The sequence below is a fragment of the Symphodus melops genome, assembly GCF_947650265.1.
Source record: "Symphodus melops genome assembly, chromosome: 17".
Lineage (NCBI taxonomy): Eukaryota > Metazoa > Chordata > Actinopteri > Labriformes > Labridae > Symphodus > Symphodus melops.
This window is the reverse complement of record NC_136707.1, coordinates 23,850,789-23,874,507: the sequence shown is the minus strand read 5'-3', so window position 1 is coordinate 23,874,507 and position 23,719 is coordinate 23,850,789. Positions and strand designations below refer to the sequence as shown.

Genomic DNA, 23,719 nt, shown 5'->3' with positions numbered 1-23,719 from the left:
GTACCTGGTCTTTAATGTACCTGGTGTCTTTAATGTACCTGGTGTCTTTAATGTACCTGGTGTCTTTAATGTACCTGGTGTCTTTAATGTCCCTGGTCTTTAATGTACCTGGTGTCTTTAATGTACCTGGTGTCTTTAATGTACCTGGTGTCTTTAATGTACCTGGTCTTTAATGTACCTGGTGTCTTTAATGTACCTGGTGTCTTTAATGTACCTGGTGTCTTTAATGTACCTGGTGTCTTTAATGTACCTGGTGTCTTTAATGTACCTGGTGTCTTTAATGTACCTGGTCTTTAATGTACCTGGTGTCTTTAATGTACCTGGTGTCTTTAATGTACCTGGTGTCTTTAATGTACCTGGTCTTTAATGTACCTGGTGTCTTTAATGTACCTGGTGTCTTTAATGTACCTGGTGTCTTTAATGTACCTGGTGTCTTTAATGTCCCTAGTGTCTTTAATGTCCCTGGTGTCTTTAATGTCCCTGGTGTCTTTAATGTCCCTAGTGTCTTTAATGTCCCTGGTGTCTTTAATGTACCTGGTGTCTTTAATGTACCTGGTGTCTTTAATGTACCTGGTCTTTAATGTACCTGGTGTCTTTAATGTCCCTGGTCTTTAATGTCCCTGGTGTCTTTAATGTCCCTAGTGTCTTTAATGTACCTGGTGTCTTTAATGTACCTGGTGTCTTTAATGTACCTGGTGTCTTTAATGTCCCTGGTGTCTTTAATGTACCTGGTGTCTTTAATGTCCCTGGTGTCTTTAATGTCCCTGGTGTCTTTAATGTCCCTGGTGTCTTTAATGTACCTGGTCTTTAATGTACCTGGTGTCTTTAATGTACCTGGTGTCTTTAATGTACCTGGTGTCTTTAATGTCCCTGGTGTCTTTAATGTACCTGGTGTCTTTAATGTCCCTGGTGTCTTTAATGTCCCTGGTCTTTAATGTCCCTGGTGTCTTTAATGTCCCTGGTGTCTTTAATGTCCCTGGTGTCTTTAATGTACCTGGTCTTTAATGTACCTGGTGTCTTTAATGTACCTGGTCTTTAATGTACCTGGTGTCTTTAATGTACCTGGTGTCTTTAATGTCCCTGGTCTTTAATGTACCTGGTGTCTTTAATGTACCTGGTGTCTTTAATGTACCTGGTGTCTTTAATGTACCTGGTGTCTTTAATGTACCTGGTCTTTAATGTCCCTGGTGTCTTTAATGTACCTGGTGTCTTTAATGTCCCTGGTCTTTAATGTACCTGGTGTCTTTAATGTACCTGGTGTCTTTAATGTACCTGGTGTCTTTAATGTACCTGGTCTTTAATGTACCTGGTGTCTTTAATGTCCCTGGTCTTTAATGTACCTGGTGTCTTTAATGTACCTGGTGTCATTAATGTACCTGGTGTCTTTAATGTACCTGGTCTTTAATGTCCCTGGTGTCTTTAATGTCCCTAGTGTCTTTAATGTCCCTGGTGTCTTTAATGTCCCTGGTGTCTTTAATGTACCTGGTGTCTTTAATGTACCTGGTCTTTAATGTACCTGGTGTCTTTAATGTACCTGGTGTCTTTAATGTACCTGGTCTTTAATGTCCCTGGTGTCTTTAATGTACCTGGTGTCTTTAATGTACCTGGTGTCTTTAATGTACCTGGTCTTTAATGTACCTGGTGTCTTTAATGTACCTGGTGTCTTTAATGTACCTTTTCTTTAATGTCCCTGGTGTCTTTAATGTACCTGGTCTTTAATGTACCTGGTGTCTTTAATGTACCTGGTGTCTTTAATGTCCCTGGTGTCTTTAATGTACCTGGTGTCTTTAATGTCCCTGGTGTCTTTAATGTACCTGGTGTCTTTAATGTACCTGGTCTTTAATGTACCTGGTGTCTTTAATGTACCTGGTCTTTAATGTACCTGGTGTCTTTAATGTACCTGGTCTTTAATGTACCTGGTGTCTTTAATGTACCTGGTGTCTTTAATGTACCTGGTGTCTTTAATGTCCCTGGTCTTTAATGTACCTGGTGTCTTTAATGTACCTGGTCTTTAATGTACCTGGTCTTTAATGTACCTGGTGTCTTTAATGTACCTGGTGTCTTTAATGTACCTGGTGTCTTTAATGTCCCTGGTCTTTAATGTACCTGGTCTTTAATGTACCTGGTGTCTTTAATGTACCTGGTGTCTTTAATGTACCTGGTGTCTTTAATGTACCTGGTGTCTTTAATGTACCTGGTGTCTTTAATGTACCTGGTGTCTTTAATGTGCCTGGTCTTTAATGTACCTGGTGTCTTTAATGTACCTGGTGTCTTTAATGTACCTGGTCTTTAATGTACCTGGTGTCTTTAATGTACCTGGTGTCTTTAATGTACCTGGTGTCTTTAATGTACCTGGTCTTTAATGTACCTGGTGTCTTTAATGTACCTGGTGTCTTTAATGTACCTGGTGTCTTTAATGTACCTGGTGTCTTTAATGTCCCTAGTGTCTTTAATGTCCCTGGTGTCTTTAATGTCCCTGGTGTCTTTAATGTCCCTAGTGTCTTTAATGTCCCTGGTGTCTTTAATGTACCTGGTGTCTTTAATGTACCTGGTGTCTTTAATGTACCTGGTCTTTAATGTACCTGGTGTCTTTAATGTCCCTGGTCTTTAATGTCCCTGGTGTCTTTAATGTCCCTAGTGTCTTTAATGTACCTGGTGTCTTTAATGTACCTGGTGTCTTTAATGTACCTGGTGTCTTTAATGTCCCTGGTGTCTTTAATGTACCTGGTGTCTTTAATGTCCCTGGTGTCTTTAATGTACCTGGTGTCTTTAATGTACCTGGTCTTTAATGTACCTGGTGTCTTTAATGTACCTGGTCTTTAATGTACCTGGTGTCTTTAATGTACCTGGTCTTTAATGTACCTGGTGTCTTTAATGTACCTGGTGTCTTTAATGTACCTGGTGTCTTTAATGTCCCTGGTCTTTAATGTACCTGGTGTCTTTAATGTACCTGGTGTCTTTAATGTACCTGGTCTTTAATGTACCTGGTGTCTTTAATGTACCTGGTGTCTTTAATGTACCTGGTCTTTAATGTACCTGGTGTCTTTAATGTACCTGGTGTCTTTAATGTCCCTGGTCTTTAATGTACCTGGTGTCTTTAATGTACCTGGTGTCTTTAATGTACCTGGTGTCTTTAATGTACCTGGTGTCTTTAATGTACCTGGTCTTTAATGTCCCTGGTGTCTTTAATGTACCTGGTGTCTTTAATGTCCCTGGTCTTTAATGTACCTGGTGTCTTTAATGTACCTGGTGTCTTTAATGTACCTGGTGTCTTTAATGTACCTGGTCTTTAATGTACCTGGTGTCTTTAATGTCCCTGGTCTTTAATGTACCTGGTGTCTTTAATGTACCTGGTGTCATTAATGTACCTGGTGTCTTTAATGTACCTGGTCTTTAATGTCCCTGGTGTCTTTAATGTCCCTAGTGTCTTTAATGTCCCTGGTGTCTTTAATGTCCCTGGTGTCTTTAATGTACCTGGTGTCTTTAATGTACCTGGTCTTTAATGTACCTGGTGTCTTTAATGTACCTGGTGTCTTTAATGTACCTGGTCTTTAATGTCCCTGGTGTCTTTAATGTACCTGGTGTCTTTAATGTACCTGGTGTCTTTAATGTACCTGGTCTTTAATGTACCTGGTGTCTTTAATGTACCTGGTGTCTTTAATGTACCTTTTCTTTAATGTCCCTGGTGTCTTTAATGTACCTGGTCTTTAATGTACCTGGTGTCTTTAATGTACCTGGTGTCTTTAATGTCCCTGGTGTCTTTAATGTACCTGGTGTCTTTAATGTCCCTGGTGTCTTTAATGTACCTGGTGTCTTTAATGTACCTGGTCTTTAATGTACCTGGTGTCTTTAATGTACCTGGTCTTTAATGTACCTGGTGTCTTTAATGTACCTGGTCTTTAATGTACCTGGTGTCTTTAATGTACCTGGTGTCTTTAATGTACCTGGTGTCTTTAATGTCCCTGGTCTTTAATGTACCTGGTGTCTTTAATGTACCTGGTGTCTTTAATGTACCTGGTCTTTAATGTACCTGGTGTCTTTAATGTACCTGGTCTTTAATGTACCTGGTCTTTAATGTACCTGGTGTCTTTAATGTACCTGGTGTCTTTAATGTACCTGGTGTCTTTAATGTCCCTGGTCTTTAATGTACCTGGTCTTTAATGTACCTGGTGTCTTTAATGTACCTGGTGTCTTTAATGTACCTGGTGTCTTTAATGTACCTGGTGTCTTTAATGTACCTGGTGTCTTTAATGTACCTGGTGTCTTTAATGTGCCTGGTCTTTAATGTACCTGGTGTCTTTAATGTACCTGGTGTCTTTAATGTACCTGGTGTCTTTAATGTACCTGGTCTTTAATGTACCTGGTGTCTTTAATGTACCTGGTGTCTTTAATGTACCTGGTGTCTTTAATGTACCTGGTGTCTTTAATGTCCCTAGTGTCTTTAATGTCCCTGGTGTCTTTAATGTCCCTGGTGTCTTTAATGTCCCTAGTGTCTTTAATGTCCCTGGTGTCTTTAATGTACCTGGTGTCTTTAATGTACCTGGTGTCTTTAATGTACCTGGTCTTTAATGTACCTGGTGTCTTTAATGTCCCTGGTCTTTAATGTCCCTGGTGTCTTTAATGTCCCTAGTGTCTTTAATGTACCTGGTGTCTTTAATGTACCTGGTGTCTTTAATGTACCTGGTGATTAATGTACCTGGTGTCTTTAATGTCCCTGGTGTCTTTAATGTACCTGGTGTCTTTAATGTACCTGGTGTCTTTAATGTCCCTGGTGTCTTTAATGTCCCTGGTGTCTTTAATGTCCCTGGTGTCTTTAATGTACCTGGTCTTTAATGTACCTGGTGTCTTTAATGTACCTGGTGTCTTTAATGTCCCTGGTGTCTTTAATGTACCTGGTGTCTTTAATGTCCCTGGTGTCTTTAATGTCCCTGGTGTCTTTAATGTCCCTGGTGTCTTTAATGTCCCTGGTGTCTTTAATGTACCTGGTCTTTAATGTACCTGGTGTCTTTAATGTACCTGGTCTTTAATGTACCTGGTGTCTTTAATGTACCTGGTCTTTAATGTACCTGGTGTCTTTAATGTACCTGGTCTTTAATGTACCTGGTGTCTTTATTGTCCCTAGTGTCTTTAATGTCCCTGGTGTCTTTAATGTACCTGGTCTTTAATGTCCCTGGTGTCTTTAATGTACCTGGTGTCTTTAATGTACCTGGTGTCTTTAATGTACCTGGTGTCTTTAATGTACCTGGTCTTTAATGTCCCTGGTGTCTTTAATGTCCCTGGTGTCTTTAATGTACCTGGTGTCTTTAATGTCCCTGGTGTCTTTAATGTCCCTGGTCTTTAATGTCCCTGGTGTCTTTAATGTCCCTGGTCTTTAATGTCCCTGGTGTCTTTAATGTACCTGGTCTTTAATGTCCCTGGTGTCTTTAATGTACCTGGTGTCTTTAATGTACCTGGTGTCTTTAATGTCCCTGGTGTCTTTAATGTACCTGGTGTCTTTAATGTACCTGGTGTCTTTAATGTCCCTGGTCTTTAATGTACCTGGTGTCTTTAATGTACCTGGTGTCTTTAATGTCCCTAGTGTCTTTAATGTCCCTGGTGTCTTTAATGTCCCTAGTGTCTTTAATGTCCCTGGTGTCTTTAATGTCCCTGGCTTCGGTTAGGCTTGAAATGAAAGCTGCACTAAACTTAAGCGAAGCAGAAGGAGAGTTTGAATGAGAGTTACATGTGTTCAGTTTTCTGACAGAGCAGATAAACAGTGTTCATCTGGAGGAACATGAAACGCTCCTCCATTAAAGCTCGTCTGTCTCTGACCACGTGGTGCACAGACAAACAGCTACTGTTTAATGTGGACAAGACTGAGAGGCCACACCCACTGCTCACCATCAACAGCTCTGCTGTGGAGAGAGGGAGCAGCACAACATTTCATCAGCCAGGATGTTTTTGGTCTAACATGTTGTCCTCCCTCTCTCTCTCCCTCACCCTCTCTCTCTCCCTCACCCTCTCTCTCACCCTCACCCTCTCTCTCACCCTCACCCTCTCTCTCTCCCTCACCCTCTCTATCTCCCTCACCCTCTCTCTCTCCCTCTCTCTCTCTCTCTCCCTCACCCCCACCTTTCCCCTCTCTGTCCTCCTCTTTGTAGATCCTGGCTCTGGTCTTCTCCATGTTAATGTACTGTCAGATTCTGTGTGTAGAGAAACATCTGGACTGATTGCAGACAGCGGATCTCTTGTGATATGATGACGATGATAGAGATCATGTCCAGTCCACACTGAGGTTCCCACCGAACTCAGTTTGTCTTTAAAGTCCTGCAGACGTCACAGTGAACAAACAATTAAATTGATGAATCAGAGCTTGATATTAAACCCTAATTTACAGTCTCAGGATGTCTCTGTAATGTACAAATGATCAATTATCTCTAATTAGTAAGATTTTATTTAAACTTTCCCATGATCTTATTGCAGGCTGTAGTTACCATTTCAGAGTTAAACAGTAAGAGAAGTTTTATCACTGCGAAAAGACTCACTCAACCAATCAACCAATCAACCAATCAACCTACGAACCGATCATACAATCAATCAATCTCTTAATCACTGTGTTTTATCCTGAGCAGGGACGGTAGCGAGGGTCATAGAGGTTTTGTAAAAAGAACTTAACAGATGTTTATCTTCATGTGTTTTTTATTATTCTGTGACTCAGTCCCAGCTCAGTGTTCATCATAATCACATTTCTATAATAAAAAAACATGTTAATACATTCAGCCTGCATGTACAGATATTAAATGGTGTTTTTAAGTGCTGTAAATAAATATTTCATTCCTGCTTCCTTTTCTTAAGCAGTCAGTGTGCCATCAAATCAATGATGTCAACATCAAAGAGCTTTACATTTGTTTCTGCTGCTTCACGATAAATATGAAACATTTCTTCCAAATATCTTAATATGACATTAAAACATTTTTTGTTCTCTATAAATAAATTCAATCATCTTCCTTCATAAACGATGTAAACAATAAAACAGTAAAAACAGTTTGTGTCAGTTCGACTGATGGAGACGTTCAATAAATCTAAAGAAACATCAATAACATCATGTAAACATAAATCAGTGCAAAGATCATATTCTTTCTCCTCAGCAGCTCCTCCTGGTGGATGATTCAGGTAACTGCAGCATATTATAACCTCTGAGCATCATGAACTCTGATCAAGGCATCCAGTGAGCGCAGTGACTCCATGTTTGTGTCCAGATGCTCAGAGAGAAGATCTCAGAGTCGGCCCGTCTTTGTGAAATGATCCAGAGATAAAACTGATGATCAATCAAACTCTGCAGGATCCTCCAGATGTTCAACAATGTTCTCCTGAAGATGGAAAAAAAGCTTGGTGAGATGAACAGAAGTGAAGAAAAAAGTTTTACAGTAAACTTTAAAGGACCAATCAGAGAGCTGCTCTCTTCCTGTGTGATCAGTCAGCCAATCAGAGAGCTGCTCTCTTCCTGTGTGATCATGAAGGAAACCTGCTGTGTTGAAGCTTCTCTGACAACAATGCAGCAGCCAGTATGTCCTCCTTCTAACTTTAGATTCTGCTCCTGAATGCTCTGGATCTGATTGGACCAGAGAAGGTAGGCAGTTATCAGGTGAACAGGTGTTGCAGCGATGGAAGCGGGCAGTGGAACTGCTTCAGATAGAAGTGATTGTACCCGAGCTAAAAAGCCTCTGCATGTTTCTAATAAGCTCCAGCAGCAGAAAGCTGCTCAAACTAGGATCAATGTTGGAGATGAAACATGGAGAGAGGTTAGAACGCAGAAAGCTTTACAGACCCATGCAGAGCTGGCTAAACACTGAAGCTACAGTGTCCACCACATGCAGAGCTGGCTAAACACTGAAGCTACAGTGTCCACCACATGCAGAGCTGGCTAAACACTGAAGCTACAGTGTCCACCACATGCAGAGCTGGCTAAACACTGAAGCTACAGTGTCCACCACATGCAGAGCTGGCTAAACACTGAAGCTACAGTGTCCACCACATGCAGAGCTGGCTAAACACTGAAGCTACAGTGTCCACCACATGCAGAGCTGGCTAAACACTGAAGCTACAGTGTCTCTTCATGCAGAGCTGGCTAAACACTGAAGCTACAGTGTCCACCACATGCAGAGCTGGCTAAACACTGAAGCTACAGTGTCCACCACATGCAGAGCTGGCTAAACACTGAAGCTACAGTGTCCACCACATGCAGAGCTGGCTAAACACTGAAGCTACAGTGTCCACCACATGCAGAGCTGGCTAAACACTGAAGCTACAGTGTCCACCACATGTAGAGCTGGCTAAACACTGAAGCTACAGTGTCCACCACATGCTGAGCTGGCTAAACACTGAAGCTACAGACCCATGCAGAGCTCCTGTGACAGTCATCAGGAGTGTTCCTGAAATGTTTGCTTACAGTTTATCTCCGTACATGTGTGACTGTGTCTGCAGAGACTCTGTCCTCTGACTGGATTTTACTCTTCTGATTTGTTCTGGTTGACTCGGGACGTTTGTGGGCGGAGCTGGTGGGTTTCCTCCAGCCAATGAGAGCGCAGCAGGTGAGTTTAGGAGTGGATACAGCTCAGTGATTGGAGGAGATTCAAAGCGGTGAATATGACGGACGTGGACGTAGCAGCAAAGAAGAGAAAATCTAATCAGAGTGAGGAGAAACAGCGAGAGGAGAAAGCTGCTTCTAAAACCAGGCTGAACCTTGTGTGGACGTGGAGCTGCTCTACTTCCTGTTGGACAGGAAGCTGACAAACACCGGCGGTTAGCTTGTACTAGCGTGTGTTAGCTTGCAGTGTAGCTAAAAGCAGTAAACGTAGACACTACATCCTGCAGTAGGCGGGGCTTCTGGGGGTGGTGAGCTCAGGAGGAGGGGCTTAGTTTGAATCTTGTGTTGATTGTGACTCCACCTTTAAAGTTCATGTTTTTTCTCACTTGAAGCTTTAATAAACTCTCACCCATCCTCCATGACTCTTGACCCAAGGGGCAAAGGTCTCCATGTAGCACTCAGCATAGCCCTGCATGCGCTGAGCTCCTGTTGCTGTGACGATCCTCCTGGAAACCTCCATGGTCACCGCCATCCGTCTAAGTGTGGGGCTTGCGGAAGTACTTGCGGTGGTGGGTTCAGGCGGGGCTTCAAACACCTGAGTGCTGCTGAAGGTGTCAAGGAGTTTTGCAAAGGACGGATAGGAAAGACGAGTCAGGCTGGAGCGCAGGAAGGGGTCGGACTGGATCTGAGGAAGCGGCATTTTTTTTTTTCAAGACAGGTGAAGACAGATGACAGGTAATACAGCTGACATAGTTAAGCTCCACCCACCTTTGTGTTGATAGAGTCTCCCTCCAAAGATAGAACCTGAACCAGCCTCTGGACCATGATCTCTTTCTCACACGCTGACAGACAGACAGTTTTGTGCAATTTAGAAAGTGTAATCTCTTTGAGCTCTGTAATTTTGTGAAACGTCAATGTGTGTGTGTGTGTGTGTGTGTGTGTGTGTGTGTGTGTGTGTGTGTGTGTGTGTGTGTGTGTACCAGGTGAAGTCTGGGGGGTTGCATTGTGTTTCTTTATACTGGTGGACTTCTGGGCGATCTGTTCCAGTTTTTCTGCAACTTCTTCGTAAAACTCAGGAGGATGATCTGTAACAAGAGGGAGAATAAAAAAACGTCAGTAGCTCAGTCCATGGGACTTGGGTTGGGAACCGGAGGGTTGCTGGTTCAAGTCCCGGTGCAAACCAAATCTGGAAGTTTGTCTGGTAACTGGAGACATGAACCAGAGCACTTCTCGAGCACTGCTGGAATGCAGAGGTGCCCTTGAGCAAGGCACCACATTCCCCCCCTCCACCAGCTCCATCACTCTCATGTATCTCCGTCACTCAGTGCATGTCCATAGGATCCTGCTTGTGTTGCATGGTCATCTGAGTGTATGAAGTAAACCTTAATAAATCTTCTCCATTAAACATTAAGTGAGAAGATGTGCAGATAAAAGCAGGAGGAAGTTTGACCTGCTGTGTGTTTAATAAAAGATGTGTTTTCTTACTGGGAGAGATGAGGGGAGGTGCAGGTTCTGGTTCTCTGATGGACAGACTGCTCGGCCTCTGAGGACGGACTCTGTCTCCATCTTTGTCTTTGTCTCCATCTTCTTTTCCTCCGTCTTTGTCTCCATCTTTTTTTCCTCCGTCTTTGTCTCTGTCTCCATCTTTTTCTCCTTCTCTGTCTCGGTCTCGGTCTTTGTCTCTCAGTCTGAATATCTTGGATAGTCTTTCCCTGATCCTCTTGGGGTTCAGCTTCTTCTTCGTCCTCTTCTCCCCGTCGTCTCCCTCTGATGAAGAGGAGGGGGAAATCCGATCTCCCTGAGGACAGAGAGAGATTATCACACATACGTGTCTCCTCCTGTTAGCTCCTCGTCATGCATCAGGGGGAGGGACAGAAAATCAGAATTGATGTTGAACAAACAATCAAAAATGTCTTTTTTAATAGTTTAAATATTTAATTACAATCCTCCTCACCTTTAATTGGTCCCTGCTCTGCCCTGCTTTAGTCCTGTTCTCTCTGTCCAGAGATCCTTTGGGGTCTTTTGCAGATCTATGAGATGCATTTCTGTGAGGAATCTGCTTGATGAACTCTTTAAATCCAGATTTTTTCTCGTCTGAGCTGAGGTCCTCAGCCTGAGAGTCAACACCGTCCCTCGATTGAGGCTGAGCTTTGAACCTGACATGAAGGTAGTTAAAGTGAGGAGAACTACAGGTCAGATAGAGGAAACAGTAAAGTGAACTACAGGTCAGGTAACAGTAAAGTGAACTACAGGTCAGGTAACAGTATGGTGAACTACAGGTCAGGTAACAGTAAAGTGAACTACAGGTCAGGTAACAGTAAAGTGAACTACAGGTCAGGTAACAGTAAAGTGAACTACAGGTCAGGTAACAGTATGGTGAACTACAGGTCAGGTAACAGTATGGTGAACTACAGGTCAGGTAACAGTAAAGTGAACTACAGGTCAGGTAACAGTAAAGTGAACTACAGGTCAGGTAACAGTATGGTGAACTACAGGTCAGGTAACAGTAAAATGAACTACAGGTCAGGTAACAGTAAAGTGAACTACAGGTCAGGTAACAGTATGGTGAACTACAGGTCAGGTAACAGTAAAGTGAACTACAGGTCAGGTAACAGTAAAGTGAACTACAGGTCAGGTAACAGTAAAGTGAACTACAGGTCAGGTAACAGTATGGTGAACTACAGGTCAGGTAACAGTATGGTGAACTACAGGTCAGGTAACAGTATGGTGAACTACAGGTCAGGTAACAGTAAAGTGAACTACAGGTCAGGTAACAGTATGGTGAACTACAGGACAGGTAACAGTAAAGTGAACTACAGGTCAGGTAACAGTAAAGTGAACTACAGGACAGGTAACAGTATGGTGAACTACAGGTCAGGTAACAGTATGGTGAACTACAGGTCAGGTAACAGTAAAGTGAACTACAGGTCAGGTAACAGTATGGTGAACTACAGGACAGGTAACAGTAAAGTGAACTACAGGTCAGGTAACAGTAAAGTGAACTACAGGACAGGTAACAGTAAAGTGAACTACAGGTCAGGTAACAGTAAAGTGAACTACAGGTCAGGTAACAGTATGGTGAACTACAGGACAGGTAACAGTATGGTGAACTACAGGACAGGTAACAGTATGGTGAACTACAGGACAGGTAACAGTATGGTGAACTACAGGACAGGTAACAGTATGGTGAACTACAGGACAGGTAACAGTATGGTGAACTACAGGTCAGGTAACAGTAAAGTGAACTACAGGTCAGGTAACAGTATGGTGAACTACAGGTCAGGTAACAGTAAAGTGAACTACAGGACATTTAACAGTAAAGTGAACTACAGGTCAGGTAACAGTAAAGTGAACTACAGGTCAGGTAACAGTATGGTGAACTACAGGACAGGTAACAGTATGGTGAACTACAGGACAGGTAACAGTCTGGTGAACTACAGGTCAGGTAACAGTATGGTGAACTACAGGACAGGTAACAGTATGGTGAACTACAGGTCAGGTAACAGTATGGCGAACTACAGGACAGGTAACAGTATGGTGAACTACAGGACAGGTAACAGTATGGTGAACTACAGGTCAGGTAACAGTATGGTGAACTACAGGACAGGTAACAGTATGGTGAACTACAGGTCAGGTAACAGTATGGTGAACTACAGGTCAGGTAACAGTCTGGTGAACTACAGGACAGGTAACAGTCTGGTGAACTACAGGACAGGTAACAGTATGGTGAACTACAGGACAGGTAACAGTATGGTGAACTACAGGACAGGTAACAGTAAAGTGAACTACAGGTCAGGTAACAGTATGGTGAACTACAGGACAGGTAACAGTATGGTGAACTACAGGTCAGGTAACAGTATGGTGAACTACAGGACAGGTAACAGTATGGTGAACTACAGGACAGGTAACAGTATGGTGAACTACAGGTCAGGTAACAGTATGGTGAACTACAGGACAGGTAACAGTATGGTGAACTACAGGTCAGGTAACAGTATGGTGAACTACAGGTCAGGTAACAGTCTGGTGAACTACAGGACAGGTAACAGTCTGGTGAACTACAGGACAGGTAACAGTATGGTGAACTACAGGACAGGTAACAGTATGGTGAACTACAGGACAGGTAACAGTAAAGTGAACTACAGGTCAGGTAACAGTCTGGTGAACTACAGGACAGGTAACAGTCTGGTGAACTACAGGACAGGTAACAGTATGGTGAACTACAGGACAGGTAACAGTATGGTGAACTACAGGACAGGTAACAGTATGGTGAACTACAGGACAGGTAACAGTATGGTGAACTACAGGACAGGTAACAGTATGGTGAACTACAGGTCAGGTAACAGTATGGTGAACTACAGGACAGGTAACAGTATGGTGAACTACAGGTCAGGTAACAGTATGGTGAACTACAGGTCAGGTAACAGTCTGGTGAACTACAGGACAGGTAACAGTCTGGTGAACTACAGGACAGGTAACAGTATGGTGAACTACAGGACAGGTAACAGTAAAGTGAACTACAGGTCAGGTAACAGTCTGGTGAACTACAGGACAGGTAACAGTCTGGTGAACTACAGGACAGGTAACAGTATGGTGAACTACAGGACAGGTAACAGTATGGTGAACTCCAGGACAGGTAACAGTCTGGTGGACTACAGGACAGGTAACAGTATGGTGAACTACAGGTCAGGTAACAGTCTGGTGAACTACAGGACAGGTAACAGTCTGGTGAACTACAGGACAGGTAACAGTATGGTGAACTACAGGACAGGTAACAGTATGGTGAACTACAGGACAGGTAACAGTATGGTGAACTCCAGGACAGGTAACAGTCTGGTGGACTACAGGACAGGTAACAGTATGGTGAACTACAGGTCAGGTAACAGTCTGGTGAACTACAGGACAGGTAACAGTCTGGTGAACTACAGGACAGGTAACAGTATGGTGAACTACAGGACAGGTAACAGTATGGTGAACTACAGGACAGGTAACAGTCTGGTGGACTACAGGACAGGTAACAGTATGGTGAACTACAGGACAGGTAACAGTATGGTGAACTACAGGACAGGTAACAGTATGGTGAACTACAGGACAGGTAACAGTATGGTGAACTACAGGACAGGTAACAGTATGGTGAACTACAGGACAGGTAACAGTATGGTGAACTACAGGTCAGGTAACAGTATGGTGAACTACAGGACAGGTAACAGTATGGTGAACTACAGGTCAGGTAACAGTATGGTGAACTACAGGTCAGGTAACAGTCTGGTGAACTACAGGACAGGTAACAGTCTGGTGAACTACAGGACAGGTAACAGTATGGTGAACTACAGGACAGGTAACAGTATGGTGAACTACAGGACAGGTAACAGTAAAGTGAACTACAGGTCAGGTAACAGTCTGGTGAACTACAGGACAGGTAACAGTCTGGTGAACTACAGGACAGGTAACAGTATGGTGAACTACAGGACAGGTAACAGTATGGTGAACTACAGGACAGGTAACAGTCTGGTGGACTACAGGACAGGTAACAGTATGGTGAACTACAGGACAGGTAACAGTATGGTGAACTACAGGACAGGTAACAGTCTGGTGAACTACAGGACAGGTAACAGTCTGGTGAACTACAGGACAGGTAACAGTCTGGTGAACTACAGGACAGGTAACAGTATGGTGTTCTACTGGACAGGGACAGGGTGCTGTTGTCGCCATGGTAATGTTTGTTGTGCTTCCTGCTTCAGTTAGCTTGCCTCCCTATTGGCTACTGTTCCATTCCAATCACTTCCTGTTCACTATAGTGCACTATATATAGTGAACACCTAATTTTGTAGTGCTGTCTGAATTCTGAGTGAGCATGGTCATATCCTATATAGTCCACTCATTGTGTCTCACAATGTATTTTGAAAAGTAGTGGACAAGTGATGGTCACTATCCAAGCAATATGTACCATCATGCATTGCATTCGACTGGAGCGACCCGCGTCATTGTTGTGTCCAGTGTAACAACAATGATGTCATTGTCAGTGGCTGGTGAGTGAGTAGTGTCCCAAATGTTTTTTAAAATTTTGTTGAGTTAGTGCACTATATAGTCCACTGCATTAATCTCCCTATATACATTACTTTTTTCTTTTTTTATATTCCCCATATTTAACATTAATTCTGCTGTATGTATTGGTAATTGCTTCTCATATTTGATTTTTATTTAAGTACTTGCACCAATACACAAAGACAAATTCCTTGTTTGTACTTGGCAATAAAAAAACTATTCTGATTCTGATATGAAGAGTAGGGAATGAGTGAGGGATTTCGGACACAGCCCACAGAGTCGGTGCTCGGCTGTGCTCAGTGTTATCCTCACACCACAGGACTTCAGATCATAAATATTGAACACCTATAATATTTAGTATATAATATATAATGTTTTTGAAATTGAGGCAGCCTCGATTGTCTTTCGAGTAGATCGGAGAAGGCTGAAATTACCACAGGAGAATCTGGCAAGATAATCTTGTAGTGGTTACACCGTTTAACACTAAACATAACAAAATTGTGTAAATAATAGCTGCTGTATGTCTGCTTTAAAACAAAGACAGGAGAAGTGACCATATATAGAAAAGAGGGTTCGTCTCCAGCCCTCTTTCTTTCCACATATGGTCACGTCTGGCTGGTAGAATCACTGACAGATAATTAAGATGAAATTATGCTAATTCAACAAGTGATGCTGAATATTTATTGATACTCCTTATCATCGGTGGGAGGTTCATAAATCTGATTGTTGAGGTGTGTTACTGTACCTGAACTTGTTGTGGTCTATGTAGGCTCCTCCCACTCTGCCAGGCCGCTCCACCAGCGGGAGGGCAAGGGTCCTATGGAGGAAGGCTTTAAGGACCAAGTGAGTGTCAGCTTTAATCTCCATCAAAGAGATGGAGGAGACAGAGGAGACGGAAGGAAGGCGCTCTGTACACGACGACATCTGACAAAGAGAAACAGTTGTTATCATTCTTCTTTCAACTCAATGTATATTTATTATCTTAAATGTTTGTATTGATTCATAGATTATTCAACTTATAACTTGCCACTGTGTCACTACCATCACTGTGTCACTACCATCACTGTGTCACTACCATCACTGTGTCACTACCATCACTATGTCACTATGTCACTATGTCACTACCATCACTATGTCACTATGTCACTATGTCACTATGTCACTACCATCACTATGTCACTATGTCACTACCATCACTATGTCACTATGTCACTATGTCACTATGTCACTACCATCACTATGTCACTATGTCACTATGTCACTATGTCACTACCATCACTATGTCACTATGTCACTACCATCACTATGTCACTATGTCACTACCATCACTATGTCACTATGTCACTATGTCACTATGTCACTATGTCACTACCATCACTATGTCACTATGTCACTATGTCACTATGTCACTATGTCACTACCATCACTATGTCACTATGTCACTACCATCACTATGTCACTATGTCACTATGTCACTATGTCACTATGTCACTACCATCACTATGTCACTATGTCACTATGTCACTATGTCACTATGTCACTACCATCACTATGTCACTATGTCACTATGTCACTATGTCACTACCATCACTGTGTCACTATGTCACTACCATCACTATGTCACTACCATCACTATGTCACTATGTCACTATGTCACTGTGTCACTATGTCACTACCATCACTATGTCACTATGTCACTACCATCACTATGTCACTACCATCACTATGTCACTACCATCACTATGTCACTATGTCACTACCATCACTATGTCACTGTGTCACTACCATCACTGTGTCACTATGTCACTACCATCACTATGTCACTACCATCACTATGTCACTACCATCACTATGTCACTACCATCACTATGTCACTATGTCACTATGTCACTGTGTCACTACCATCACTGTGTCACTATGTCACTATGTCACTACCATCACTATGTCACTACCATCACTGTGTCACTATGTCACTATGTCACTATGTCACTACCATCACTATGTCACTATGTCACTACCATCACTATGTCACTATGTCACTACCATCACTATGTCACTACCATCACTGTGTCACTACCATCACTATGTCACTACCATCACTGTGTCACTATGTCACTATGTCACTATGTCACTATGTCACTACCATCACTGTGTCACTACCATCACTATGTCACTACCATCACTGTGTCACTGTGTCACTACCATCACTATGTCACTACCATCACTGTGTCACTGTGTCACTACCATCACTATGTCACTACCATCACTATGTCACTACCATCACTATGTCACTATGTCACTACCATCACTATGTCACTATGTCACTATGTCACTATGTCACTACCATCACTATGTCACTATGTCACTATGTCACTATGTCACTACCATCACTGTGTCACTACCATCACTATGTCACTACCATCACTGTGTCACTGTGTCACTACCATCACTATGTCACTACCATCACTATGTCACTACCATCACTATGTCACTATGTCACTACCATCACTATGTCACTATGTCACTATGTCACTATGTCACTACCATCACTATGTCACTATGTCACTATGTCACTATGTCACTACCATCACTATGTCACTACCATCACTATGTCACTACCATCACTATGTCACTATGTCACTACCATCACTATGTCACTACCATCACTATGTCACTATGTCACTATGTCACTACCATCACTATGTCACTACCATCACTATGTCACTACCATCACTATGTCACTACCATCACTATGTCACTATGTCACTACCATCACTATGTCACTATGTCACTATGTCACTACCATCACTATGTCACTATGTCACTATGTCACTACCATCACTATGTCACTACCATCACTATGTCACTATGTCACTACCATCACTATGTCACTATGTCACTACCATCACTGTGTCACTATGTCACTACCATCACTATGTCACTATGTCACTACCATCACTATGTCACTATGTCACTACCATCACTATGTCACTATGTCACTACCATCACTATGTCACTACCATCACTATGTCACTATGTCACTATGTCACTATGTCACTATGTCACTACCATCACTATGTCACTATGTCACTATGTCACTACCATCACTATGTCACTATGTCACTACCATCACTATGTCACTATGTCACTATGTCACTATGTCACTACCATCACTATGTCACTATGTCACTATGTCACTACCATCACTATGTCACTATGTCACTGTGTCACTATGTCACTACCATCACTGTGTCACTACCATCACTATGTCACTATGTCACTATGTCACTACCATCACTATGTCACTACCATCACTATGTCACTATGTCACTATGTCACTGTGTCACTATGTCACTACCATCACTATGTCACTATGTCACTACCATCACTATGTCACTACCATCACTATGTCACTACCATCACTATGTCACTATGTCACTACCATCACTATGTCACTACCATCACTATGTCACTACCATCACTATGTCACTACCATCACTATGTCACTATGTCACTACCATCACTATGTCACTACCATCACTGTGTCACTATGTCACTATGTCACTACCATCACTGTGTCACTATGTCACTACCATCACTATGTCACTATGTCACTATGTCACTACCATCACTATGTCACTACCATCACTATGTCACTATGTCACTACCATCACTGTGTCACTACCATCACTATGTCACTACCATCACTATGTCACTACCATCACTATGTCACTATGTCACTACCATCACTATGTCACTACCATCACTATGTCACTATGTCACTACCATCACTATGTCACTACCATCACTGTGTCACTATGTCACTATGTCACTACCATCACTATGTCACTATGTCACTACCATCACTGTGTCACTACCATCACTATGTCACTACCATCGCTATGTCACTATGTCACTACCATCACTATGTCACTATGTCACTACCATCACTATGTCACTACCATCACTGTGTCACTATGTCACTATGTCACTATGTCACTATGTCACTATGTCACTACCATCACTATGTCACTATGTCACTATGTCACTATGTCACTATGTCACTATGTCACTATGTCACTACCATCACTGTGTCACTATGTCACTACCATCACTATGTCACTATGTCACTACCAACACTATGTCACTACCATCACTATGTCACTATGTCACTATGTCACTATGTCACTACCATCACTGTGTCACTATGTCACTACCATCACTATGTCACTACCATCACTATGTCACTATGTCACTATGTCACTGTGTCACTATGTCACTACCATCACTATGTCACTATGTCACTATGTCACTACCATCACTATGTCACTATGTCACTATGTCACTGTGTCACTATGTCACTACCATCACTATGTCACTATGTCACTATGTCACTACCATCACTATGTCACTACCATCACTATGTCACTACCATCACTATGTCACTACCATCACTATGTCACTATGTCACTACCATCACTATGTCACTATGTCACTACCATCACTATGTCACTACCATCACTATGTCACTACCATCACTATGTCACTATGTCACTACCATCACTATGTCACTATGTCACTACCATCACTATGTCACTATGTCACTACCATCACTGTGTCACTATGTCACTACCATCACTATGTCACTATGTCACTACCATCACTATGTCACTATGTCACTATGTCACTGTGTCACTATGTCACTACCATCACTATGTCACTATGTCACTACCATCACTATGTCACTATGTCACTACCATCACTGTGTCACTATGTCACTACCATCACTATGTCACTATGTCACTACCATCACTGTGTCACTATGTCACTACCATCACTATGTCACTATGTCACTACCATCACTATGTCACTATGTCACTATGTCACTGTGTCACTATGTCACTACCATCACTATGTCACTATGTCACTACCATCACTATGTCACTACCATCACTATGTCACTACCATCACTATGTCACTATGTCACTACCATCACTATGTCACTATGTCACTATGTCACTATGTCACTGTGTCACTATGTCACTATGTCACTATGTCACTACCATCACTATGTCACTACCATCACTATGTCACTATGTCACTATGTCACTATGTCACTGTGTCACTATGTCACTACCATCACTATGTCACTATGTCACTACCATCACTATGTCACTACCATCACTATGTCACTATGTCACTACCATCACTATGTCACTATGTCACTATGTCACTGTGTCACTATGTCACTACCATCACTATGTCACTACCATCACTATGTCACTACCATCACTATGTCACTATGTCACTATGTCACTATGTCACTGTGTCACTATGTCACTACCATCACTATGTCACTATGTCACTACCATCACTATGTCACTACCATCACTATGTCACTATGTCACTACCATCACTATGTCACTATGTCACTATGTTACTACCATCACTATGTCACTGTGTCACTATGTCACTACCATCACTATGTCACTGTGTCACTATGTCACTATGTCACTATGTCACTGTGTCACTATGTCACTATGTCACTATGTCACTATGTCACTATGTCACTATGTCACTACCATCACTATGTCACTATGTCACTATGTCACTATGTCACTATGTCACTACCATCACTATGTCACTATGTCACTATGTCACTACCATCACTATGTCACTACCATCACTATGTCACTACCATCACTATGTCACTACCATCACTATGTCACTACCATCACTACCGTCACTATGTCACTACCATCACTATGTCACTACCATCACTATGTCACTATGTCACTGTGTCACTGTGTCACTACCATCACTATGTCACTACCATCACTGTGTCACTGTGTCACTATGTCACTATGTCACTATGTCACTGTGTCACTATGTCACTACCATCACTATGTCACTATGTCACTGTGTCACTATGTCACTACCATAACTATGTCACTATGTCACTGTGTCACTACCATCACTATGTCACTACCATCACTATGTCACTGTGTCACTACCATCACTATGTCACTACCATCACTATGTCACTGTGTCACTACCATCACTATGTCACTACCATCACTATGTCACTACCATCACTATGTCACTACCATCACTATGTCACTATGTCACTATGTCACTACCATCACTATGTCACTACCATCACTGTGTCACTATGTCACTATGTCACTACCATCACTATGTCACTATGTCACTATGTCACTACCATCACTATGTCACTACCATCACTATGTCACTATGTCACTACCATCACTATGTCACTACCATCACTATGTCACTATGTCACTATGTCACTGTGTCACTATGTCACTACCATCACTATGTCACTACCATCACTATGTCACTATGTCACTATGTCACTGTGTCACTATGTCACTACCATCACTATGTCACTATGTCACTATGTCACTGTGTCACTATGTCACTACCATCACTATGTCACTACCATCACTATGTCACTACCATCACTATGTCACTACCATCACTATGTCACTACCATCACTATGTCACTACCATCACTATGTCACTACCATCACTATGTCACTATGTCACTACCATCACTATGTCACTACCATCACTATGTCACTATGTCACTACCATCACTATGTCACTATGTCACTATGTCACTATGTCACTACCATCACTATGTCACTATGTCACTACCATCACTATGTCACTACCATCACTATGTCACTATGTCACTACCATCACTATGTCACTATGTCACTACCATCACTATGTCACTGTGTCACTATGTCACTATGTCACTATGTCACTATGTCACTACCATCACTATGTCACTGTGTCACTATGTCACTATGTCACTATGTCACTATGTCACTATGTCACTGTGTCACTATGTCACTATGTCACTATGTCACTATGTCACTATGTCACTACCATCACTATGTCACTATGTCACTATGTCACTACCATCACTATGTCACTATGTCACTATGTCACTACCATCACTATGTCACTACCATCACTATGTCACTACCATCACTATGTCACTACCATCACTACCGTCACTATGTCACTACCATCACTATGTCACTACCATCACTATGTCACTATGTCACTGTGTCACTGTGTCACTACCATCACTATGTCACTACCATCACTATGTCACTATGTCACTGTGTCACTGTGTCACTACCATCACTATGTCACTACCATCACTGTGTCACTGTGTCACTATGTCACTATGTCACTGTGTCACTGTGTCACTACCATCACTATGTCACTACCATCACTATGTCACTGTGTCACTACCATCACTATGTCACTACCATCACTATGTCACTACCATCACTATGTCACTACCATCACTATGTCACTATGTCACTACCATCACTATGTCACTGTGTCACTATGTTGACTCACTGACTGTGAACCTGTTGTGACAGATAAATGAAGCTAAGTATTTAGCGTGTTCATTAGAAGTGTTCTGTGTCTTCTCTCTGTGTTATTTGACAGATACAGTTATGATTCAGAAGCTTCTCAGGTGTTCCCTGTGAAGACTTCTTCAGGTGTTCCCTGTGAAGACTTCTTCAGGTGTTCCCTGTGAAGACTTCTTCAGGTGTTCCCTGTGAAGACTTCTTCAGGTGTTCCCTGTGAAGACTTCTTCAGGTGTTCCCTGTGAAGACTTCTTCAGGTGTTCCCTGTGAAGACTTCTTCAGGTGTTCCCTGTGAAGACTTCTTCAGGTGTTCCCTGTGAAGACTTCTTCAGGTGTTCCCTGTGAAGACTTCTTCAGGTGTTCCCTGTGAAGACTTCTTCAGGTGTTCCCTGTGAAGACTTCTTCAGGTGTTCCCTGTGAAGACTTCTTCAGGTGTTCCCTGTGAAGACTTCTTCAGGTGTTCCCTGTGAAGACTTCTTCAGGTGTTCCCTGTGAAGACTTCTTCAGGTGTTCCCTGTGAAGACTTCTTCAGGTGTTCCCTGTGAAGACTTCTTCAGGTGCACTTCAGGAGTTGATGTAAAGTAATAAAATGTGATGACAGCTGTACTGAAGCATGAAGTGGACTACAGATCAGGTACTGTCTGCTCCCTGAGGTCACACGCTTTAACACCTTCTGTCATGTTCAAAAGAAAGTCATGAAACTTAACATAACTACATGAAACCCATCAGACAGGTTTGACGGAGAGGAAGGAATCCAGACAAACGACTCCTTCGTTTCACCTTTCTGAAATGTTTTTGCAAACTTTAAACTTTGTGCTCGAGTTCGTGAACTATTGAAAAGGTAGAATGACCCAAAGTGTCTCATGTTGTTCTCTGGTGTCACATCAAACAGACTTATCGATTTACAATCATATCAAAGGTTTTGGTTTTTTTTTCTGGTGTCTTGACAAACTGTGACATCCAGAGGCTGGCGTTTACTCACTCCAGTAGATGTCAGCAAACACAACACTCAGTGTTTCAGCTACAGGAAAAGGTGAGAGAAGAAGAAGTGGGGGGGGGGGGGGAGCTTCACCGACCGGACAGGACGGGAAACATTCCTCTGAATGCTACCGGGAAATAATCTGATCATAGACAAAAACATTATAGAAAAAGACCCTTTGAGTTTGTTTTTACAAACTGTCTGATAGAAACTCTGAACATTTCTAAAGAACTATTAGAGAGATGAATGAGTGTGAACATCATCATAGAGACACTTTAACCCCCCCACACAGAAAACACAGTGAACTTCTCTCTGACTTACAAACTCCAATCAGAACTTACCTTTGCTTTCTGTTTGGACAGATCCGAGGAGCTCTCCGTGTCTCTGTGTCTCTGTGTCTCCGTCCCGTCTCTGCGTGAGCAGGGACCAGGGGGTGGAGCCGACAGATGAGGGCGTGTTTACCTTGATGACGTAATCTGAAAGTTTGCATGGGATTTGGGAAAGATTCTGCAGAACCGGCAGATAGCAGCAGAATGTCCCACGTGGACTGATGGACACAGAGCCCAACAAGGAGCGAGGACAACCGATGTCTTGGCGCTCATGGTGCCGTTCCACTGCGGTCAAGCCAGCCGTACTTTCGATCTCCGTGGTCAAGTCCGCCGCACTTAAAATCCGAGTGTGCAAGTATTCTCGGCATTATGGTAAAGACGGAGA

The 23,719-nt window shown here is 42.4% G+C and overlaps 2 protein-coding genes across 2 annotated transcripts in view; one reads left to right on the top strand and one right to left on the bottom strand.

The window, feature by feature from the left end:
* tspan4b (tetraspanin 4b) overlaps positions 1-6,819 on the top strand; it is a 14,201-nt gene extending 7,382 nt beyond the window's left edge. The window contains exon 8 of the mRNA XM_079366442.1: positions 6,141-6,819. Within this exon, the coding sequence (XP_079222568.1) occupies positions 6,141-6,209 (69 nt within the window). The 3' untranslated portion in view covers positions 6,210-6,819. The remainder of the gene's footprint in view (positions 1-6,140) is intronic.
* On the bottom strand, positions 6,661-23,390 carry bcl2l12 (BCL2 like 12). Its single transcript, XM_079366434.1, has 8 exons — positions 23,347-23,390; positions 15,354-15,532; positions 10,521-10,722; positions 10,052-10,364; positions 9,547-9,651; positions 9,335-9,408; positions 8,976-9,251; positions 6,661-7,349 (listed from the first exon to the last, which is right to left on the bottom strand). Exons 2-8 carry the CDS (start codon positions 15,530-15,532, stop codon positions 7,305-7,307), a joined length of 1,194 nt encoding a protein of 397 aa, XP_079222560.1. The 5' UTR covers positions 23,347-23,390; the 3' UTR covers positions 6,661-7,304.
* Between the last annotated feature and the right edge of the window lie 329 nt (positions 23,391-23,719).

Excerpts from the sequence above, each read along its gene's own strand:
- bcl2l12 (XM_079366434.1), bottom strand. The coding sequence starts at position 15,532 with ATGTCGTCGTGTACAGAGCGCCTTCCTTCCGTCTCCTCTGTCTCCTCC. Across the intron at positions 9,652-10,051 it reads ACCTCCCCTCATCTCTCCCA|ATCATCCTCCTGAGTTTTAC; the intron begins GTAAGAAAACAC and ends CTCTTGTTACAG. Across the intron at positions 7,350-8,975 it reads TCAAGAGTCATGGAGGATGG|GAGAACATTGTTGAACATCT; the intron begins GTGAGAGTTTAT and ends TTCCATCTTCAG.